The sequence below is a fragment of the Diplotaxodon limnothrissa genome, linkage group LG14, assembly GCF_057381915.1.
Source record: "Diplotaxodon limnothrissa isolate DT_005_m linkage group LG14, D_limnothrissa_male_GT1.1, whole genome shotgun sequence".
Classification (NCBI taxonomy): Eukaryota; Metazoa; Chordata; class Actinopteri; order Cichliformes; family Cichlidae; genus Diplotaxodon; species Diplotaxodon limnothrissa.
Window position 1 is genome coordinate 15,981,213 of NC_140609.1, and position 22,265 is coordinate 16,003,477.

The window sequence follows — 22,265 nt, forward strand, 5'->3', positions numbered from 1 at the left end:
AAATATTTCATAAAAATCCAACAATTTACAGTAACACTCATTTTATTTTTCAAATTACTTTTTATAAATGCAAGTGTGTCTGACAGTATAAGGGGCTCAAATACGTAAGCTGTGTAAATTCTCTGTTTCTGGGCAGACTCTTGTCTCCTCCAGCCTTTTAACATTCCTGTAAAAGACCCGTAAAAGCTGCAACCTCGGCTTTATGGTTATTACCAGCTCTCTCTCTCTTTCTGTGCACTAACTGTGTCAGTCTCTTTTTATGGTGATTTGTGTTTAAAGTACAGGGGTGGTGCCTGATAGTCTACATTAGTGTACATTAGTGGAAATTGCAGGCAACATTTAAAGCAAGAGAAGTGAGCATAAATAGAGCCAATGACCGTCTTATAAATATTATCTTCCATTTGCACAGAACAGTCAGACCTCTCTGTTGGTCTGTTCCAACATCAAACCTGCTGAACATTTTTGAGTGGACAGCCTGTGGTTACAGTGATTTATAGGTTAATACTGGTTTTAGTGTAATGTGCAATTTTCCTGTGGCTCTGCCTCGTCTGTTCTAAGCCCCTCCCATCATTCAAAAACACCTCTGCCAGGTAAGAGGAATCATCTTATGCCACTGCTCCTTTACATCTTACCTCCAACAGCAAATCTCACCTGATTTGATCTGACACCGCCTGTGATTGGCCAAAGCCTCCTGATGGGGCCCAGAGGAGGTGCAGGAGTCTTGATTTGCTTACCTGAGCTTTAATGAACTTAAGTTAGATTAATTTTGTCGTGTTTGTGCAGTGCCACTGTTTGTTTGGTGTGTGTGCTAAGGCTAGCTAAGCTCAGGAGTGTTAAAGTACTTCTTAAAGCCCTCCTCCAGTAGTTATTCCTCCAATCTGACCATTTCACCTGCTCTGCAAATACTATAAATACTAGTCCTTTAAAGCAGTTTATACAATTTATATCAATTGCAACAGTTAAACATAACGTGACAGGGCTTTTGGCTTTATGTAATACTCAAGAACCGTAGTACAGAACCCTGAGAGGTCCCATAATGTTTACCATTTGTAAACAAGAGTCTTTGTTCACTGATGTGAATCATTTAAAGATGTTTTATATGTTAGTCAAAGGCTGTTGGGTAATACTGTGGGTTTTCTTGGGCTCTTTGCTGATCAGCAAATGCCTTTTTGCCAGTCATGCGTCAGTACTGGCTGTCTCAGCATCACTGCATGAGTACTGACAACGAATGAAAATTTCATTCCCGAACAGAGATGTTGTCTCATGACTGGTAATCTGATGTGTGTCTTCTGAGAATAGCATTAGAGCTATGCCAAAGGCAACTTAAAAAAGAAAGGTTTTAAACAATATGCTTTTTCTTCTTTTTTTGATCAATCTCAACATCTTTGCTTCTCCAAACACAGAAATAAGCACATAAAACAGGCTCGGATGCAATATGTCAGACCTAAATCTCTGCAGAGAGGATGACAAAATGCAAACGTGACCTTTTTCACCTCCTGTAATAAATGTGCCAATGCGACACTGACCAGCCCGAGCTAACAGCCTCCTCTAACTCTGTAATGACCCTGTTTGGGTCATCCTGCTGCAAACAGCAAGGAGCGAGAAAGGGACAAAAGAAACGTTGTCACAGTGTTATTTTCCTAAGTAAACAAAAGAATGCCTTTTGCTTCTCTCTCACCTTCTTTCTCTTCCTGAAAAGTTTTCTTAACATTTTGATTACTAGGAAAAGCAAAGGAGCAGCTGACCCCTTAATGCTTAGCTGCTCGTTCGTTGTCAAGATATATGTGTGTAATTTGATGGTGTTTAGCTGGTCTGAACATTTTGGGTACTGGTACCCAACCACAGAAGATCCTTCCATCCATTTTCTTCCACCTATCCTTTTCAGGTTTGTGGGATTAGTGAAGATAAAACACAAATTCAGCACGCTTTAAATGCATGGAAATGTTAAAAAGAAGGTCAGGTGCTCAGTGCAGTTTTTTTAAAGTGACCTTTTTTTTCACACAATGACCACTTTGTGTGGAATCTGTTTGTAAAAGGCTTTGAAGTTGTCTCTGGGGCTCAATAAAACATCTGTGTTTCTCTTTCCCCGCCAGGTAACCACATGCTGTTGAGAGTTCTGCCCTCAGTCTACCCCAAACAACCAGACACCATTCACCACCACCTAGGCAACCTCACCGCCATGATGCCACAGCTGGAATCCACCGAGCAACAACACCTGATCAGGCTTATTCAAATGGTTGCCGAGCAACATCCACTTGTGAGTTTTTGTGCTGACGAATTAACAATTTACTGTGTTTGAAACCAACTATTCAAACTATCCACTTTCATTTGGATTATTTGGATTATTTTTTCTGTTAAGTTATGGCTGCGCATACCACTATTACTTCACCGCCAATTTATATTAAAATTTCAGTCATTGTGTCACCGCTTTGCAGCCAACACGGTGAAAATTACAATAATAATACATATAAAATGTTATGACAGACTTCTAAAATGTTTCTATTTTCTTGTTTTTACGACAGGTGGCATTATAAATTTGTTCAGCGCTCTACATCATTTAAATGCCTCCCACCACATAGTTCAGACCGTGTAGAAACCTCAGTTGTGTGCTTGGTGAGGCTTATTTAAGTGCCTGTGTCATTTTTATAATGTGTTTTGGGTTTCTTGAAGCTTTGCCGGTCTCTTCCTTCAGTGCCCTTGATCTGACTGTTTCAGGAATCCATAGTCAAGTGACACCTAAACATAGTATATACATGTTATATCTAGTATTAATAAAAACTAAAACGAGGTAAATGCATTACAGTCAGAACTGATGGCCCATGTGAAAGTAATCCAGTATCTAGAAACAAAAACACTCGTGAAGAAGTTGCGAAATCCAGCATGTCTGTGATTATGTCGTTTCTATCTGTGACTGAAATGTATGCAAATGAATGCATGTGGAAAATGCATTGGAGAAAAAAAAAGAGAAAGCACTGGGAGAATTGGGACTTTGCATGTGGTGTGCAGGAATTCCCTTAATCCTGGATATTTTGGACCAGAGCTGCTGATGTTCAACGTGAAGGAGGGGGTGGGCGGGGAAGTACCACATACCAAGCAGAGCACATGGTGGTAAAACGCAGCCTCAGTTGAGAAACAAAAGCAGCCATCTGGAGTTATTCTAATGTGAACCCCCCACACAGGCACACAGGAAAATATTGTAGCTGTGTTCGTCACAGCAGTTACCAAATGTTTGGCATCTTGAGATTCACTTTTCGTAAGTGATGCGGCATTAAAATGGCACTCATGTGGAACTTTTGAACTGCATAACCTATTTTTCATTTGTCAGACAGAATTGTTAACAGGACATATATGGCTTGATAATCTTTCACATCAACTAAAAGAGCTGGCAATGGTGGATATTGTTAGACCATTCCAGTCTAGTGCAGTCTACTATGACCCTTACAGATTATGAGCAGGAGCTTTTTATTCACTCAGTTTTTCCAGACATCCCTACAGCCAAGCTTTTGTTTATTATTAGTCACGAGTATCTTCATCTCACTCCGAGGTCACTCCTCTCACCTACGGCCTTCACTGGAAAGATCAGGGCTCCTTTTGGTAGTTGTTATTTGTCATGAATAATGCTCTGTTTTTATTTTATTTTATTTCCCCCTCTCTAATTCTCTGCTTCTTTCTTTTTTTTCCTCATCCATGCAGATGTTGAGCCCTCAGGTTCCAACGTTGGTCGGTTACCTAGGGAACCAGTCTCTCACCGAGGCTCTTTTAGGAGCACTTGTCGATGTGTCTCAAGCAAGTCCTTCCTCGCTGGTCAGCTTTCTTTCACCGCTCAGGATCTTGGGACAGCAGTGCCCTGCTTTCCTGGCTCATGTGACCAAAATCCACGGTGCTGTGGGCATTATCAGTGAGGTAAAAAAAAAAAAAAAAAAAAAAACACACACACTCAAAAAAGAGCCTTACCTCATTCCAAATTTTGGTGATCTCACCTTCAAGTTCAACTTCTGGTACACCTCTGGGCCGCTCCAGTTGCAGCTATTTTTAGATTGCTTCCCGGAGATGATCTTTTGACCACTGGAGGTCAAAGTAGATGATTTGTGCATGATCTGCAGCTCTCTGGAAGCTCAGGAGTATGCTCTCTTTTTTTCATAAGCAGCAGCACACTGAAAATGTGGCAGCTTTTTGGCCACTCTAGCATAACACACTAAACCTGCCCTCCACACCAGAGTTACCATTTTTTGACTATCTTCTACAAAATGAAACTCAAGTTGAAGAGGCTTAACTGTAAAGGCTTTTACACACCGGATATGATTAGCCCATCACTTTGCATCATTGTGTGAATGGAATAAGTGGATACATTTTAAACACTTTAACTGCATGACATAAATTCATATTTACTGTTCGTTCAAGCATATTACCTCAATTAACCCAACTGAGGATATAAAGAGGAGCAAGTCTGAAGGAAATAATAGAAACAAGTAGAGGTCATTGAAACACACATTTACTGTAAACAGGCAGGAGTGATTATTTTAATGAGTAGGAAATAACGGGCACTCATATGACTTGTTCTCTCATGCTCTGCCAAGTATAAAACACACACAGACCGGATAGGCCGGGCAGATCCGGAGGTTTGGACGGCTGTCTGACACCTGCATACATCAGTGTTCGGTGGAACTGTCTTTCCCAACACGTGCCGAAACCCCTTAGGGCTTAGAAAGGTCAGAGTCTGGTATTCTGGCAGGTGAAGATTTAATTTGAAGTAACAATGAAGGAGCAATGTTCTAAGCCTTACCCTATTGTTGCAAACATAACACAATTTTAGGGAACATTAACCTCAGAAAACAGTTGGTCCTTTGTGTGCTGAAAAGGGAAAATCGGCTATACTGGAAAATGTATTTTGAAATCTTAGCTCAGTATGTGTGAAATTTTGTTTTTAAAATTGCCTACCTCACCATATCCTGCTGTTCACAAAAATTATCAGCAGATTTGGTGACAAAAGACAGACCTTGCAAAGTCTAACCCCCACCATGAACAAGTCTGAGTTATTGTATCAATGTGAATCAAGCTGTCAATTTGGTTAAAAGGAAGACGACCACCTGAGTTTTTCAGTTCAAAGGTAGCTGTCCCTGACTCCCATGTAGTTTCACAGAGGCATATAAACCATGAGGGACCAGTAAAATTCAGAGCCTTAACTCAGGGCTCAACTCATCAACCCAAGGGGCCGACCGCAAGGGAGTTTGTTAGGCACCTTGGCAACCTCAGCAACAGCAATGAGCAAGTCATCTCCTTTTCCCAAGACCCCCTTTCGTCTGATGAGGCGTGTCAGAGGGTATCGGCAGATCCTCTGAGTATTTCTTCTATTGTCTCACTATATCCTTAATAAGCTACACCCCCCCTCCTGACTTGCTAGTTCACCATAAGCCTTGCATCCTCTGGGACAAACATGCACCACACCAGGTTGGGAATACAAGTATACCCACCCTAACTGGATGCCTCGCATCACGAGTGAACCCAGGTGAGGCTGACTAACAAGCTTGTTCTCCTTCCCCACCACAGAGATGATATTTCATGTCTATAGAGCCAGTTCTCTGCCTCTGACTGCCACCAAATCCACATAGTACCTCCCTGTGAACTAGCCGCTCCTGCTCCCGGTAGCCTCACTGGAGGGCTGGGCCCATGTGGCTCATTTAACCCATAACCTGGTCACAAAGCGCTTTGCAGTGAGCCCCTCCCACAGGCCCACCTCCAAGGTGAAGCCCGAGCGACCCTGTCCTGGGGTAAACAACGCTTCACTTTCTCTGGCCCCTCAACCAAAGCCAGTTTGCCTTGAAAGACCCTACCAGGGGAAAATTGCCCCTGACAACACAGATCTCAGGAGCACTCAAAAATCCAAACCCCACTGCCACCATGAGTTGGCAATTCATGGACTGGCTGACTCAATGAATCACCTGACACCAAGAGTGTGACACCCCTCTCTTTAAAACCAAAAACAGACACACGTTATTTGTGTCTGTATTGACTTTTGCACAGATTTAAAAGCATTCATGGCTTTGAATACTGCTAATACAGCATGACAGCTCCTGTTACATCCAATGAGTTCACTTTTTGTAGAGATTAAGAATATCAAAATTTGTTTTGAAAGAGACACAATTTGTTCCATGTGCATCTTTTAACCTATGGGTCACATATGGCTGCCATCAGATGTTACTCAACAAATAGCCTTTTAAAAGAGCAAAATGCAATGATATATAAACTGATGGACAACAATAAAAGATTGTCTTGACGATGAAGTCTGTCTTTGATAAAGCAATATTAAGCCCCAATTTCAGTGTTTTATTTGTCCAATGACTATTTAATGGGTTTAAACAAATGAGTTCAGTTCTTAAACCTGCTGCTGTACACAAGTTCAATACTAATAAACAAAAGTTCATAAAATGAATTAATACAGAAGAAGAAAAAAAAAAGATTCCTGCTAATGATCAGCATGCTTACACAGCACGCTCTCACAGAGCCCCTAATACGGCTTTATAAGTTGTGTTATCTTATGTTGTGTTCTTTCAGGTTTTAAAATGACGACAGAAAATACTATTATTGTTATTATTATCATGTCATCGTCATCTAAAAGCGTTCAGTGTAGACCTTGTAGGTTTACAGCTCTATTGCTAGTCTTGTTCTAACCCTGTTAAGTATTTATGCAGCACTGTGTAATCATACATGTGATAAAGACCCACTTTATAGTCAGTCTGTGATGCCTGTGTGTGTGTTTGGGGGGTTTAGACTGACAGCAAGACAGGTGAGAGCTCCCACTTTCTTTTTCTCTTTTCCTCTGGGTGCATTTTGGGCAGTTTAACAACAATTTAGGGGAAATTAGCAAAAAAAAAAAAAAACCATTATGACTGTCTCTACATGAAGTGTTCCCCCTCCACCTATACTCATATACAAACACACATGCAGAAACAGAAACGGATGTACACTGAAATCTCAAAGCTGGAACCCATAATAGGCTTTCTATTACTCCAGGGCAAAGTTTCCCTCTGAAAGTTCCCTTCCTCCTCAATCTTCTTGTCAAAAAACCTGCCAGCACAATTTTAACACACTCACAAATACTCATACACGTTCAGATACACAGATTGTTGGACCTCGGTGTCCTGCCTTTCTTCACATTGGAACCATTTGGAAAATAACCAGTGTTTTCTGGGAAATGCCCCTGCTGAGGCCTCCTGATGATGGCAGTGGAGAGACCCTCCTGTGGGTTCGTGTTTGTGCCCTGCAAGCACGCACACACACATACACACAACCTTTCACATTGGGATGCATTTGTTCTTGATTGCACAAGTCTTTCGCTGGCTTCCCTCAGCCACCTGAAGGGAGTTAGTCTATACTGTGTTTCTGGACTTATTGCGTGTTGGATCAGAATATGTCACTGGTAAAAGAAACCCTTGCACACTGTGGACTGCTGTGGACTGCTTTTTATTCAAGCAGCCCTGCAGGAAAATATGAAAAAAGAAACTGATGGAATTGCAAACAGTCTTGCTCTACGTTGCTATACAGAAATAAGACTAATCAAACCTAGTCCCACTCAGTGTTGAAACAGCCAGATGACCGCTTTGTGACTACTGCCATTAGTTTTCTCAAATGTGTGTCCATTATAATTTCATCAAAGATTACTGGAGTAAAACAGCAACTACCTATTCTTCTATCTCGCTCCCACAAGTGCGTTTTTTAACACTAGGAACACAAAAAGCTGTGCGTCAGCTTCATGCGGCACGCACAGTTTTTAAACCACTCTGATAAGAGTCATTTTCCTTCAGTTACAAGGAACGTCATCATCATGCTAACTTTAACTGCTGCTTAGCTGGATGCAGGTGTGACCAATTGAGGAGCAACAACAATTAATTTGAACCCTCATGGGCCACAATCCACTTGTGTTTAAAGTTTTCGAGGGGGTTTCCTGCAAGAAAATCTTTGTTGTTGTAGGAACACTAATCTGTTTGCATAAAACATGGTAGCAGAAAGCATCAGGCCAAATCTGGCATTAGCAACAATCCCACTGCAGTTTCTCCAGAATCTGCTTGTGTGCATTTGATTGATGAGGACTTCATTCAACTCTGAAGTCGTTCTGCATTTAGTGCTAATCCTATGCATTTAAAATACCCAGTTTGTTATTATTTGGAAAGAAATTTAGACAGTATAGTTGCGACTGCTATATAGGATCACAAGATGGGGCTTGGTGATGAACAAAGGCTATTTTCACACCTTTGGTGTTTAGTCCGTTTAAACTGAACTCTGGTACTTTTTTACCCTTCGATTCACGAGACCTTTTGGAGGAGGTGGCTTTGTTTATGGTGTGAACGTGATCTGAACCAACAACCAGCTACTGTATATGCTGCAAATTTGAGCTAAACACCTTCCCTTAGCCAAGTATGCTTTGTTTTCTGGGGTGCAGCAGCGTATCATAGGTGTGCATACCAAACGGTCAGTACAGGTTAGCAACTAGCCGTAACAGTAATGTAAATTCTCTATGTTATGCAGAACAGAACAACCTTCTTCCTGTATTTACATCTGGCCTATAAGCTATAAGCTATTGTAGTGACGTATTTTGGTTCACTTTGAGATTTTCTGTGGGGAAAAAACCCAAACCAAAGCTACAAATTTACAAACTCATCAACTGATTCAAACTAGGGTAAATGAATTATAATGTGCGTAGTATTAGCAACATCTCAAAGCATTGCTGAGAAACCAGCGTGTGCAGTTCTCACTTCTCCCTGTACCTGGTTCTACTAGAGATATCTTAGTGTTAACATGGAGTTCTTTCTTCCCACTATCACCAAGTGCTTGCTTGTAGGGCTTCATCTGATGGCTAGAGAATTTCTCTCTGAGACAGCTGATGTTATACACTGAACAAAAATATAAACGCAAGACTTTTGTTTTTGCTCCCATACCCCATGGGATGGACGTAGAGACCTAAAATTCATTCCAGATACACAATATAACCATCCCTCCCAAACAGTGGTCACAAATCAGTCCAAATGTGTGGTAGTGGGTACATCTGCTATATTGAGATAATCCATCCCACCTCACAGGTGTGCCACATCAGGATGCTGATCTGACATCATGAGTAGTGCACAGGTGTACCTCAGACTGCCCACAACAAAAGGCCACCCTGGAATGTGCAGTTTTTTGCGCTATTGGGGGTCTGGGGACCCAGAACCGGTCAGTATCTGGTGTGACCACCATTTGCCTCATGCAGTGCAACACATCGTCGCATGGAGTCTATCAGATTGTCAATTGTGGCCTGTGGAATGTTGGTCCACTCCACTTCAATGGCTGTGCGAGGTTGTTGGATATTCGTGGGAACTGGTACACGCTGTCGTATACGCCGGTCAAGCACATCCCGAACATGCTCAATGGGTGACATGTCCGGTGAGTATGCTGGCCATGCAAGAACTGGGACATTCTCAGCTGCCATCTGCCCTGAACAATGTGAACCACGATTCATCCGTGAAGCGCACACCTCTCCAACGTGCCAGACGCCATCGAATGTGAGCATTTGCCCACACAAGTCTGTTACGGCGACGAGCTGGAGTCAGGTCAAGACCCCGATGAGGACGACGGGCATGCAGTTGAGCGTCCCTGAGACGGTTTCTGACAGTTTGTGCAGAAATTGTTTGGTTGTGCAAACCAATTGTTCCAGCAGCTGTCTGGGTGGCTGGTCTCAGACGATCTTGGAGGTGAACCTGCTGGATGTGGAGGTCCTGGGCTGGTGTGGTTACACGAGGTCTGCGGTTGTGAGGCCGGTTGGATGTGCTGCCATATTCTCTGAAACGCCTGTGGAGACGGCTTATGGTTGAGAAATGAACATTCAATGCACGGGCGACAGATCTGGTTGACATTCCTGCTGTCAGCATGCCAATTGCACGCTCCCTCATTGCTTGTGGCATCTGTGGCATTTTGCTGTGAGACAAAACTGCACATTCCAGGGTGGCCTTTTGTTGTGGGCAGTCTGAGGTACACCTGTGCACTACTCATGATGTCAGATCAGCATCCTGATGTGGCACACCTGTGAGGTGGGATGGATTATCTCAATATGGCAGATGTGCCCACTACCACACATTTGGACTGATTTGTGACCACTGTTTGGGAGGGATGGTTATATTGTGTATCTGGAATGAATTTTAGGTCTCTACGTCCATCCCATGGGGAATGGGAGCAAAAACAAAAGTGTTGCGTTTATATTTTTGTTCAGTGTAGATTGGTGCTATATATATATATATATATATATATATATATATATAAATTCAATTCGACAGAACAATAAAAGATATATATATTTGTTTGAAAGCTTAGCTTTAAACTTGTAAACTTAGCTTTACATCAGGGAGGCCACAAAGTCAAACTCACCCAGCAGCTGATCACAGTCCCTGCTCATATCGGATGGTGACTGTGGAGCCCGCTGGCAAATCTCGGATAATGTGCATCATTGCAGTTTCTTTAGCCTGCAACAGTTGTAGCTGCCTCTCCAAGCCACTTTGCAACCCACCCACACCCTACCCCGCTCCACCTTTGCATGCTGCATCTGACTCTGTGAATTAACAAACTTCTTCTAAATAAATTGATCTCCACACTAACTTAAAGTCTTTGAGATGATTATGATTAAGATTGTCAGTTGATTTTAGGCAGTGTTACACAAATTCTATATACCTGAAAGATAAATATAATCATATTTGTTTGCTGTTGTTTTTATTTAATAAATGAAGAGACTGTAGAGTGACTGTGCCAGAATGCAGCTCCAATTGAAGCTAATGCAAAGAAGCAAGGGAAGAAGGGAAAAGAAAATAACTGGGTGGTAAGCAGCGAGAGGATTTGGCTTGTCACTGTTCCGATGCAATGTTTTCTTTCTTTGCTTTTTCTCTTTTGGTTTGAATCCCCCGGTATTTAATGTTTTGTACACACCAGCGCAGGTGCTATTGCCAGAGGAGCTTGGCTCAAATTATTGTCAGTGACTGAAACAGAATGGGCCACAGTTTGTTTCCCAGGGAGGCATTTGGAAATTTATTTGTTCAGACGCAAGGCTGAAAAACCATAAATCTCTAGATCTGTGTCAGTCTTCTGCAGATTGGCAGTTTGGAAGAAGATCTGCTCCCCCCTGCCATCATTTTCTGGAAAACATGGAAGCTCATAATTAAAAACAGCTAGTAGTTCTTTTTTAAGACCTTCCTGTTATTGTCCTTTTTGGCAGAGCTTTACAAAAGGGTTTAGCTTTTAAAGCCGTAATGTGTTCAGGATACGAAATCAAGGCCAAGTGCTGTCTCCAAATAATTAAACGTAATTTGACGATTGAAGAGATCTTCATATGTCCGGCAGATTTTTAAATTTTATGCTATTACTCTCAGTTCCAAAGTGAAAATGATGCGAGCCTCTGCGTATGCTGCAATATTTGGAAGAATTTTAGTAAATCCTTAAAAAGTAAAATCTTCTGGAAAAGCCTGAACTTTAGTTCAGACGTAGCCAAAGCCTGAGCTCCAGCCACGCTCCGGAGTCCTTTTTGTGCAGAGCCGTGGAAACTCCTAAATACCTGCTTGGCATGTTGTTAGGTTTAAATTTTTTTTAAAAGTCAAGTTCTTCCTTTTGTGGTAGTTTTGGGATCCACATAATAGAAACGAAGTATCCTACAGAGAGTGTTTTTGAGGCATGCCTGAACGATGCTGTAACTGCGTTGTTCTCTCCTCGTTACAAGGTGTTCTAGAGGGCTGGAAACAGAGGTTGGCTCTGCCCGCCATCAATCAATCACTTCTTATCTGAGAATTCGAGAAGGAAGGAGAGTGTTTTGAGTTTTTAGTTCTGCAATGTGAGTTTTATAAGACGCAAGTGTTTAAAAAAAGGTTTTTGACCACAGATGGGGATTTTTTGGCTTTAGTTCTGCCCTAAAACACCACAAGAGAGCTCTCACTCACCTTTGATCATCTCCTGTCACGCCGATTTCTGCGCTCTGTTTAAAATGCGGCTGCTCCTGTTAAATAAAGCTGATTACATTAAAGTATACGTTACACAATTTTGTATACAGAAATATATATACAAGAGAGGCATGGGGCGTCTATTGAGGGGGTATTGCACAGGTCATATTCCTGGTTAAGTATTACTCTCTCAACAGTCACAAGACTGTATATGTGCTGGATTTCATTTGTACAGAAACATGCTGGGAATGATGAAATGTGGTTATTACGGCAGTTCAGTTGGAAAGCTATTACATTTGGGAAAAGAACAAGTTTGTATTTTAAAAAGTTTGCTGGGAGCCAGCCTGCATGTGTTTGTATTTATTATTGTTTGCTATGATTTAGTAACAAAAGAAGTTACACCAAACCCTCCCAAACAGACGGGAAGAGGAAAACTCATGTGTGTTGAATTACCATAGCTAAAATTCACGCTTTCTTCACCAAAACACATGTAACTCAACAATATTCCCAAACTGCTGCAAAACACAACACTGGCCCCATTTTAAATGAGAAATAAACCATTAAGCAGTAAAAAATCTTCCTCAAAGTCCTCGGTTATTTTTCTGTTTAATTTTATACCAAGACCAGTGTCGGCCAGGGCTGATATTATGTGTGGTCTCCTTTCTCCAGACTCATGCTCACAGCTCGCTGGTCTACCTGGTGTCCCTTCTGGGCAGCATGGAGCACAGCTTTCACCACACCCTTCTGCTGGAGGTCAGAGCGCTGACCGACCGTTACCCATCTTTACTGGGCGGCTGCGGTAAAGACATCTACAGGATGAGCAACTCTTTCACTGCAATAGCCAGGCTTCTGGGAAGACGACTGGAGGAGAAATCAACGTCACACTGCAGGTTAGGAAACACCTGTTAACATGGGCTGCATGAAATCTCTTAGCGGTGGTCACCTAAAATCTTAAATAGTGTCTCTACAGCCTCTATGGATTGCAGCAGCTACTATGGAGAGTAGCTAGAGACAACTAGAGATTGATATTCAAGTGTTGCTGATTATATTCTTGTTATGTTTTGCATTCGCTCAGGAGTCACTTTAATAAAATTCGAGTTTGTGCAGACTAAGCAACTACAATGCTCTGTTTCTTCCTTTTATTTAAAAAGGGATTTGTGCACTCACTGGCCAGTTTATTAGGTTCACCTGGTCAACTGCATGTTAATATAAAAAAAAAAAATCTAATCAGCCACCCACGTGGCAGCAGCTCAGTGCATTTTGGCATGTGGATATGGTCAATACGGCCTGCTGAAGTTCAAACCGAGCATCAGAATGAGGAAGAATTTATATGACTTTGAATGTGGCATGGTTTTTTTGGTGCCAGATGGTTTGGTCTGAGGATTTCAGAAACTGCTGATCTGATGGGACTTTCCCACACAATCATATCCAGGGTTTACAGAGAACGGTCTGAAAATACATATTCTGCTATTCTGTTGATAGCAGAGGACCCCCAGGGTGGTCGAGAATGACTGAGCTACGATCCTGTGGGACTTCCAGATACAGGCGGACAAACTAGTGATGGTCAAGTAGAGAAAGGCGACCGTAGTGACGGATGTAGCTATACCAAGTGATAACAACATTAGGAAGAAGAACCACGAGAAGCTCAAGAAATACCAAGAGCTGCGAGAACAACTCGAGAAGATGTGGAGGGTAAAGGCAGAAGTGGTCTCGGGACAGTGACCCCCAAACTGGGCGAGTGGCTCCAGCAGATCCCAGTAACAACATCTGACATCTCTGTCCAGAAGAGCACAGTTCTAGGAACAGCTAAGATACTGCACAGAGCCCTCAAGCTCCCAGGCCTTTGATAGAGCACCCGAGCTTGAAGGATGAAGGCTGCCCCACAGGGCGAGTGGGGGATTTTTTTTGTGTCAGAGACTGAGTCATAAAGAGAATACACATACTGACTCGACACATTGAGCTGTGTTACTTTGATCGTGACGCTAAAATCAAATCTGGATCTGTTACAGCGCACTGTTATTTAAGGTCATTAAAATATTTTTCTTTTTGGTTTTGCCTTCAAAACAATCTGCGTGCACAAGAAGTGAACACGCCATACCGTGCATACGCTGGCCAAGAGTCATCTGGCTGCCCTGTGGAAATGACACACACACACAGCTCTCTTCTAAATAAGAACATTGTGTGCAGAGTTTGAGGCTTCGAAAGACTTTGCTTGGGGTCTTTTGGAAGAGAGATAGAAGGGGACAAGGATTGGAGGGAGGCAAAGGCAGTTTATTAGTGAAAGAGCAGGGGGGAGTGGAAAGGAAGCCCTCTTTCAAACAAGTAGAAGTTTTGAAGGATATTTGTATAAAAACACAAGTAAGGAATGAAAAACAGAAAAGAGCGAAAGAGGGTTCAACACAATTTGAACCAATTAATGTAAGAAAGAAGCAAATTAAGCCAACGTTTGCCAGAGGGGGAGAAACTTGTGACACCGTCAGCTTCAGGTCACACGTATAGCAACTATAATGTGAACTCTGGCTCTGTGTGCATTCAGGGTGGATGAGGCGTTCCAATCAGATGGAGGAGGAGGAGCACCAGAGCAGCAGCTGCAGGTGAAGATCCAGGCCTTTGAGGAGAAACTGGGAGACACGGTGGAAGATGAGGAGGAGGAGGCAGCAGGGGAGGACTCTCCTGCCCCGCAGCGACGCTACAGCCTAAGCCAAACAGTCAGGGAGGAGAGGCGTGAGATGAGATTCAACAGGTCAGTTAGTAAGAACATGCTTCTGCTCAGTGTCCTCTGAAATCTGACTGGATAGAAAAAACATATTTTTATGAAGAATCTGGTGGATTTGAAGAGATGCCTTGAGCCAAGAAGACGTTTCTATATGTGTGTTTGTTGAAGAATGTAAACACTGCCACACTTGGAAAATTTTGTTTATTTTATGAAATCGAAATGACACAAATTTACATATAAAACAGTGACCAGGTACATCACTGCCTCAAAAGTTAAAGACTGTGTTGGAGGTGTGTTGCAAAGTGGCTTGCAGCAGCAACTGCATCTGTAGCAGGCTAAAGCAATTACAATAGGGCTTCCTTTATGAGATATACCAATGGGATGGTATCAGCTGAGCCAGCAGACACTGAGTGCTGGCATAGAAAGAAATTAAACATTAGCCATGTTTTCGCAAAAACAAGCACATGTCTTTAATTCTTCTGTATATTGTCCTCTAAAATTTAGACATTTTATGTCTTGGGGGGTTTATGTTGCTGTGTTTTGTTAGTGGGATAAAACTGTACTTAGAATGTCCTGGAGTATACCTGGTTGTCAGGTTGCAGTTTATACAGTTACTCACATGTCATACCTGTATGTGTGTGTGTGCGTGTGTATATATATATATATATATATATATATATATATATATATATATATATATATATATATATATATATATATATATATATATATATAAACACCCAGCACGCCCCTGCGGGCGGTTTATCCTTCAAGCTCGGGTCCTCTACCAGAGGCCTGGGAGCTTGAGGGTCCTGCGCAGTATCTTAGCTGTTCCCAGGACTGCGCTCTTCTGGACAGAGATCTCCGATGTTGTTCCCGGGATCTGCTGGAGCCACTCGCCTAGCTTGGGAGTCACCGCACCTAGTGCTCCGATTACCACGGGGACCACCGTTACCTTCACCCTCCACATCCTCTCGAGCTCTTCTCTGAGCCCTTGGTATTTCTCCAGCTTCTCGTGTTCCTTCTTCCTGATATTGCTGTCATTCGGAACCGCTACATCGATCACTACGGCCGTCTTCTTCTGTTTGTCTACCACCACTATGTCCGGTTGGTTAGCCACCACCATTTTGTCCGTCTGTATCTGGAAGTCCCACAGGATCTTAGCTCGGTCATTCTCCACCACCCTTGGGGGCATCTCCCATTTTGACCTCAGGACTTCCAGGTTATACTCGGCACAGATGTTCCTGTACACTATGCCGGCCACTTGGTTATGGCGTTCCATGTATGCCTTGCCTGCTAGCATCTTGCACCCTGCTGTTATGTGCTGGATTGTCTCTGGGGCATCTTTACACAGCCTGCACCTGGGGTCTTGCCTGGTGTGATAGACCCCAGCCTCTATGGATCTTGTACTCAGAGCTTGTTCTTGTGCTGCCATGATTAGTGCCTCTGTGCTGTCTTTCAGTCCAGCTTTGTCCAGCCACTGGTAGGATTTCTGGATATCAGCCACCTCCTCTATCTGCCGGTGGTACATACCGTGCAGGGGCCAGTCCTTCCATGATGGTTCCTCGTTTCCCTCCTCTTTCTTGGGTTTCTGCTGCCTGAGGTATTCACTGAGCACTCAGTCAGTTGGGGCCATCTTCCCAATGTATTCTTGGATGTTCGTTGTCTCATCCTGGACTGTGGTGCTGACACTCACCAGTCCCCGGCCCCCTTCCTTCCGCTTAGCGTACAGCCTCAGGGTGCTGGACTTGGGGTGAAACCCTCCATGCATGGTAAGGAGCTTTCTTGTCTTTATGTCAGTGGCTTCTATCTCCTCCTTTGGCCAGCCTATTACCCCAGCAGGGTACCTGATCACGGGCAGGGCGTACGTGTTGATGGCCCGGATCTTGTTCTTACCATTCAGCTGACTCCTCAGGACTTGCCTGACCCTCTGCAGGTACTTAGTGGTTGCAGCCTTTCTAGCGGCCTCTTCATGGTTCCCATTTGCCTGCGGGATCCCCAGGTACTTGTAACTGTCCTCTATGTCTGCAATGTTGCCTTCTGGTAGTTCAATCCCCTCAGTTCTGACTACCTTCCCTCTCTTTGATACCATCCGACTACACTTCTCCAGTCCGAACGACATTCCAATGTCATTGCTGTATAGCCTGGTAGTGTGGATCAGTGAATCGATGTCTCGTTCACTCTTGGCATACAGCTTGATGTCATCCATGTACAGGAGGTGGCTGACAACTGCTCCGTTCCGTAGTCGGTATCCGTAGCCAGTCTTGTTAATGATCTCACTGAGGGGGTTCAGGCCTATGCAGAACAGCAGTGGGGACAGAGCATCTCCTTGGTAGATCCCGCACTTGATGGTGACTTGTGCTATGGGCTTGGAGTCGGCCTTTAATGTTGTACGCCACATCCCCATTGAGTTCCTGATGAAGGCTCTTAGGGTCCCATTGATCTTGTACAATTCTAGGCATTCCAGTATCCAGCTGTGGGGCATTGAGTCATAGGCCTTCTTGTAATCAATCCAGGCAGTGCACAGGTTGGTCAGTCTGGTCTTGCAGTCTCGGCTGATTGTTCTGTCTACCAGTAGCTGGTGTTTTGCGCCTCTGGTATTCTTGCCAATTCCTTTCTGTGTCCCGCTCATGTATTGACCCATGTGCCTGTTCATCTTAGCCGATATGATGCCTGACAGGAGCTTCCATGTAGTACTGAGGCAGGTTATTGGTCGGTAGTTGGAGGGCCAATATATACTACCGACCAATATATATATATATATATATATATATATATATATATATATATATATATATATATACAACACAAATGCTACGGCAAGGAGGAGTCAGGACGCCAGGTCAGGGGGGAGATATCATCACCCCCACCCGAGATTGGGTACATAGCCCCAAGTGCGATAGGAGAAGGATCGTTGAGTGCGAGAGGAACTGACCTGAAAAATAGGATCATGGCCAAGCTTGAAACCTGGATCCCCCGTAGCCGGTTACCAAGATTACGTGAAGTACCCTCAGAAGGTCTGCTAGATGATGTTAATGCAGCACTACGGGCAATACCTACAACCACGATTACCGACACTAACAAGCTGATCTACAATACGGCAGCAGTGATCAGTGAGATGCTTGGCTACAAGTTGAACAGCCACAAGGGGCAGTACCCTCCATGGAGAAGGAGGCTAGAGGGCAAGATCAAAGTAGCACGGAGGGAGGTTAGCCAACTAACGGAGTTGCAGAAAGGTGCGACAAATAAGGTGTATAAGAAATACAGCAAGCTGTCCATACCTGAGGCCTTGGAAACTGCCAAGCAAAGACTCACAGCCTTGGCCAGCCGCTTGAGGAGGTACACCAGAGAGATAGAAGGCAGGAGAATAAACCAGCTGTTCTCCACAGAACCAGCAAAGGTGTACTCTCAGTGGCAAGGGAACAATAAGAGAACAGCACCACCAAGGCTGGAGACGGAGCAATACTGGAAGAGCATATGGGAGAAGGATGCAACCCATAACGGCAATGCTCAGTGGCTAGTGGATCTGAGGGCAGACCACAGCGACCTCCCTGAACAGGGTCCAGTAACCATCACAGTGGCAGATATCCAAGAAAGGGTCTCCAGTATGAAGAGTTGGACAGCACCAGGGCCCGACATGGTTCACGCCTACTGGCTGAAGAAGCTGACTGCACTCCACGAGCGTCTGGCAGCACAAATGAACCAGCTGCTAGTTAACGAGAGACACCCGGAATGGCTAACTGAAGGCCGGACGGTCCTGATCCCCAAGGACCCCAAGAAGGGACCGGTCCCCTCCAACTACCGACCAATAACCTGCCTCAGTACTACATGGAAGCTCCTGTCAGGCATCATATCGGCTAAGATGAACAGGCACATGGGTCAATACATGAGCGGGACACAGAAAGGAATTGGCAAGAATACCAGAGGTGCAAAACACCAGCTACTGGTAGACAGAACAATCAGCCGAGACTGCAAGACCAGACTGACCAACCTGTGCACTGCCTGGATTGATTACAAGAAGGCCTATGACTCAATGCCCCACAGCTGGATACTGGAATGCCTAGAATTGTACAAGATCAATGGGACCCTAAGAGCCTTCATCAGGAACTCAATGGGGATGTGGCGTACAACACTAGAGGCCAACTCCAAGCCCATAGCACAAGTTACCATCAAGTGCGGGATCTACCAAGGAGATGCTCTGTCCCCACTGCTGTTCTGCATAGGCCTGAACCCCCTCAGTGAGATCATTAACAAGACTGGCTACGGATACCGACTACGGAATGGAGCAGTTGTCAGCCACCTCCTGTACATGGATGACATCAAGCTGTATGCCAAGAGTGAACGAGACATCGATTCACTGATCCACACTACCAGGCTATACAGCAATGACATTGGAATGTCGTTCGGACTGGAGAAGTGTAGTCGGATGGTAACAAAGAGAGGGAAGGTAGTCAGAACTGAGGGGATTGAACTACCAGAAGGCAACATTGCAGACATAGAGGACAGTTACAAGTACCTGGGGATCCCGCAGGCAAATGGGAACCATGAAGAGGCCGCTAGAAAGGCTGCAACCACCAAGTACCTGCAGAGGGTCAGGCAAGTCCTGAGGAGTCAGCTGAATGGTAAGAACAAGATCCGGGCCATCAACACATACGCCCTGCCCGTGATCAGGTACCCTGCTGGGGTAATAAGCTGGCCAAAGGAGGAGATAGAAGCCACTGACATAAAGACAAGAAAGCTCCTGACCATGCATGGAGGGTTTCACCCCAAGTCCAGCACCCTGAGGCTGTACGCTAAGCGGAAGGAAGGGGGCCGGGGACTGGTGAGTGTCAGCACCACAGTCCAGGATGAGACAAGGAACATCCAAGAATACATTGGGAAGATGGCCCCAACTGACCGAGTGCTCAGTGAATACCTCAGGCAGCAGAAACCCAAGAAAGAGGAGGGAGACGAGGAACCATCATGGAAGGACAGGCCCCTGCACGGTATGTACCACCGGCAGATAGAGGAGGTGGCTGATATCCAGAAATCCTACCAGTGGCTGGACAAAGCTGGACTGAAAGACAGCACAGAGGCACTAATCATGGCAGCACAAGAACAAGCTCTGAGTACAAGATCCATAGAGGCTGGGGTCTATCACACCAGGCAAGACCCCAGGTGCAGGCTGTGTAAAGATGCCCCAGAGACTATCCAGCACATAACAGCAGGGTGCAAGATGCTAGCAGGCAAGGCATACATGGAACGCCATAACCAAGTGGCCGGCATAGTGTACAGGAACATCTGTGCCGAGTATAACCTAGAAGTCCCGAGGTCAAAATGGGAGATGCCCCCAAGGGTGGTGGAGAATGACCGAGCTAAGATCCTGTGGGACTTCCAGATACAGACGGACAAAATGGTGGTGGCTAACCAACCGGACATAGTGGTGGTAGACAAACAGAAGAAGACGGCCGTAGTGATCGATGTAGCGGTTCCCAATGACAGCAATATCAGGAAGAAGGAACACGAGAAGCTGGAGAAATACCAAGGGCTCAGAGAAGAGCTCGAGAGGATGTGGAGGGTGAAGGTAACGGTGGTCCCCGTGGTAATCGGAGCACTAGGTGCGGTGACTCCCAAGCTAGGCGAGTGGCTCCAGCAGATCCCGGGAAAAACATCGGAGATCTCTGTCCAGAAGAGCGCAGTCCTGGGAACAGCTAAGATACTGCGCAGGACCCTCAAGCTCCCAGGCCTCTGGTAGAGGACCCGAGCTTGAAGGATAAACCGCCCGCAGGGGCGTGCTGGGTGTTTTTTTTTTATATATATATATATATATATATATATAATTTTTTTTTTTTTTTTCATTATCATCTTTGTAGTACAAAATGCTCGCTTGGTGAGATGTCCTACTACTCTGGAAGTTGTAATTTCTTTGTGGCTTAAGGATATTACATCATTTCTCAAAGTAGAAAAAAGTAGAACAGTCAACAAATATTGATGAAGAGGTACCAGAAACATTTTTATTGCTTTAACTGTTAATTTCTTCATGCTCTCTCTCCTAGGTCAAAGAGCCTGGCTCTCCATGCCGTGCGTTCTCGGTCCATTAACTCAGACGAAGGGGAGGACGGTGAAGGGGTGGAGCTCAGCACAGATAGCGCCTTTTCCAACACTTTGCCTAATCACCATTCAGAAAACCACGAAGTCTCACCTGCTGAGAGGAAATTGACAGATGGCTCTCTGGTCGGCGTCACTCCGCTAGACAGAGCGGCTAAAGAGGTGGAGAAAAATCAAAACAGAGAGAAGGATGGACAGAAAGGAGAGTGGGCGGAGCCTGACAGACTTTACATCCATTTAAGAGACAATATGGAGATGATCGGAGATTTCTGTAAAGTAATGGTGCAGCAGATCCCCATCCCAGAGCAGTGTGTGATAGAAGGTAATGCATGCTGGTAGAAGCTGGTCTTCAGTATTAATCCACAAGTATTTAAGCAGAAGTTGATCAATAAACGTAGGTTCCATGGAGACTGTCAAAGGCAGGGTTCATTTAACCTGCTGAACCTGAATGAGATTACAATCAGACTTGGTGATTAATGGGTATTAATGGGATGTGGTATGAATATACCTCATCTTCTCCTGTCTTTCATTCCCACTGTGTGTCTCTAACACACTGACACAGATGCAACGCTCAGCTGAGGGTTGATTTTTGCCTCCAAAGCTCCAAATTGAGAGGGATTTGTTTCTCCAGGAGCACTAATTTGATTTTAGTTATGCGCTCACTGATTACTGATTTTAATCCTATCCAGACTGTAATTTACCCACACCCTCACCCCTACCACGCCCCTGAATGCCGTTTTCTTTGGTCTTCCCAAAATTTCTATGCTGTCTGAACAAATACTGTAGACTGATTATTTGTGTGCTAAAGGCTTTCCAGTCGCTGAGAATCAGCAGCCCGTGAGGTGATGAGGTTCATGTGATTTTCCTGTGGAATTTTCAACCGCCTCGTATAATTTAGCAGTGGCTAAAACTCCAGATGACATCAATCTAGTTAGTGAGGTGCCTAATGTCTAATCGTGCCTAATATCTCCTATTAATCATTTCTAAATGGGACTTGTTAGGGGTTATTTGACATTAAGCGTGAGAGGGGAAACAGCACACACACACACACACACACACTACACAGTGAAAAAATAGCCAGTGTTTCAGCTGAGCTGCTGATCTGGGCTTGCGGTATATGGACCCCACAAAGGAATAACAGAAACAAGGAAAACTTTTGGATGACATCCAATCTTTGCAGTTCAGGTTCAAAATCACATCAACGTAATAGGATCAAAATATCATTATTTTTAATGGGAACTGAAAATGGTTGTTAGCATTAAATCGGGCCTTGAAGAAAGGCTGATGATTCAATTATAAAAACAAACCAGCAGTGTGTGTGTGTGTGTGTGTGTGTGTGTGTGTGTGTGTGTGTGTGTGTGTGTGTGTGTGTGTGTGTGTGTGTGTGTCACTACTTTCAGATTTCCTTGCATTAAGGTTGCAGTAACAGTTGTTCAGCTAAAGATTTTGGATCTAATACAGACTTGTGTGCGCGCCCATGTCCAAATTGGAGCAGCGTGACAGTGTGACAGTTCATA

At 44.2% G+C, this 22,265-nt stretch overlaps 1 protein-coding gene across 1 annotated transcript in view; it reads left to right on the forward strand.

The window, feature by feature from the left end:
• Positions 1–22,265, forward strand: part of veph1 (ventricular zone expressed PH domain-containing 1) — an 86,632-nt gene that overhangs the window by 27,138 nt on the left and 37,229 nt on the right. Inside the window, exons 4-8 of the mRNA XM_085370953.1 lie at positions 2,094–2,257; positions 3,694–3,903; positions 12,615–12,835; positions 14,482–14,688; positions 20,697–21,070. Of these exons, the coding sequence (XP_085227079.1) occupies positions 2,094–2,257; positions 3,694–3,903; positions 12,615–12,835; positions 14,482–14,688; positions 20,697–21,070 (1,176 nt within the window). The remainder of the gene's footprint in view (positions 1–2,093; positions 2,258–3,693; positions 3,904–12,614; positions 12,836–14,481; positions 14,689–20,696; positions 21,071–22,265) is intronic.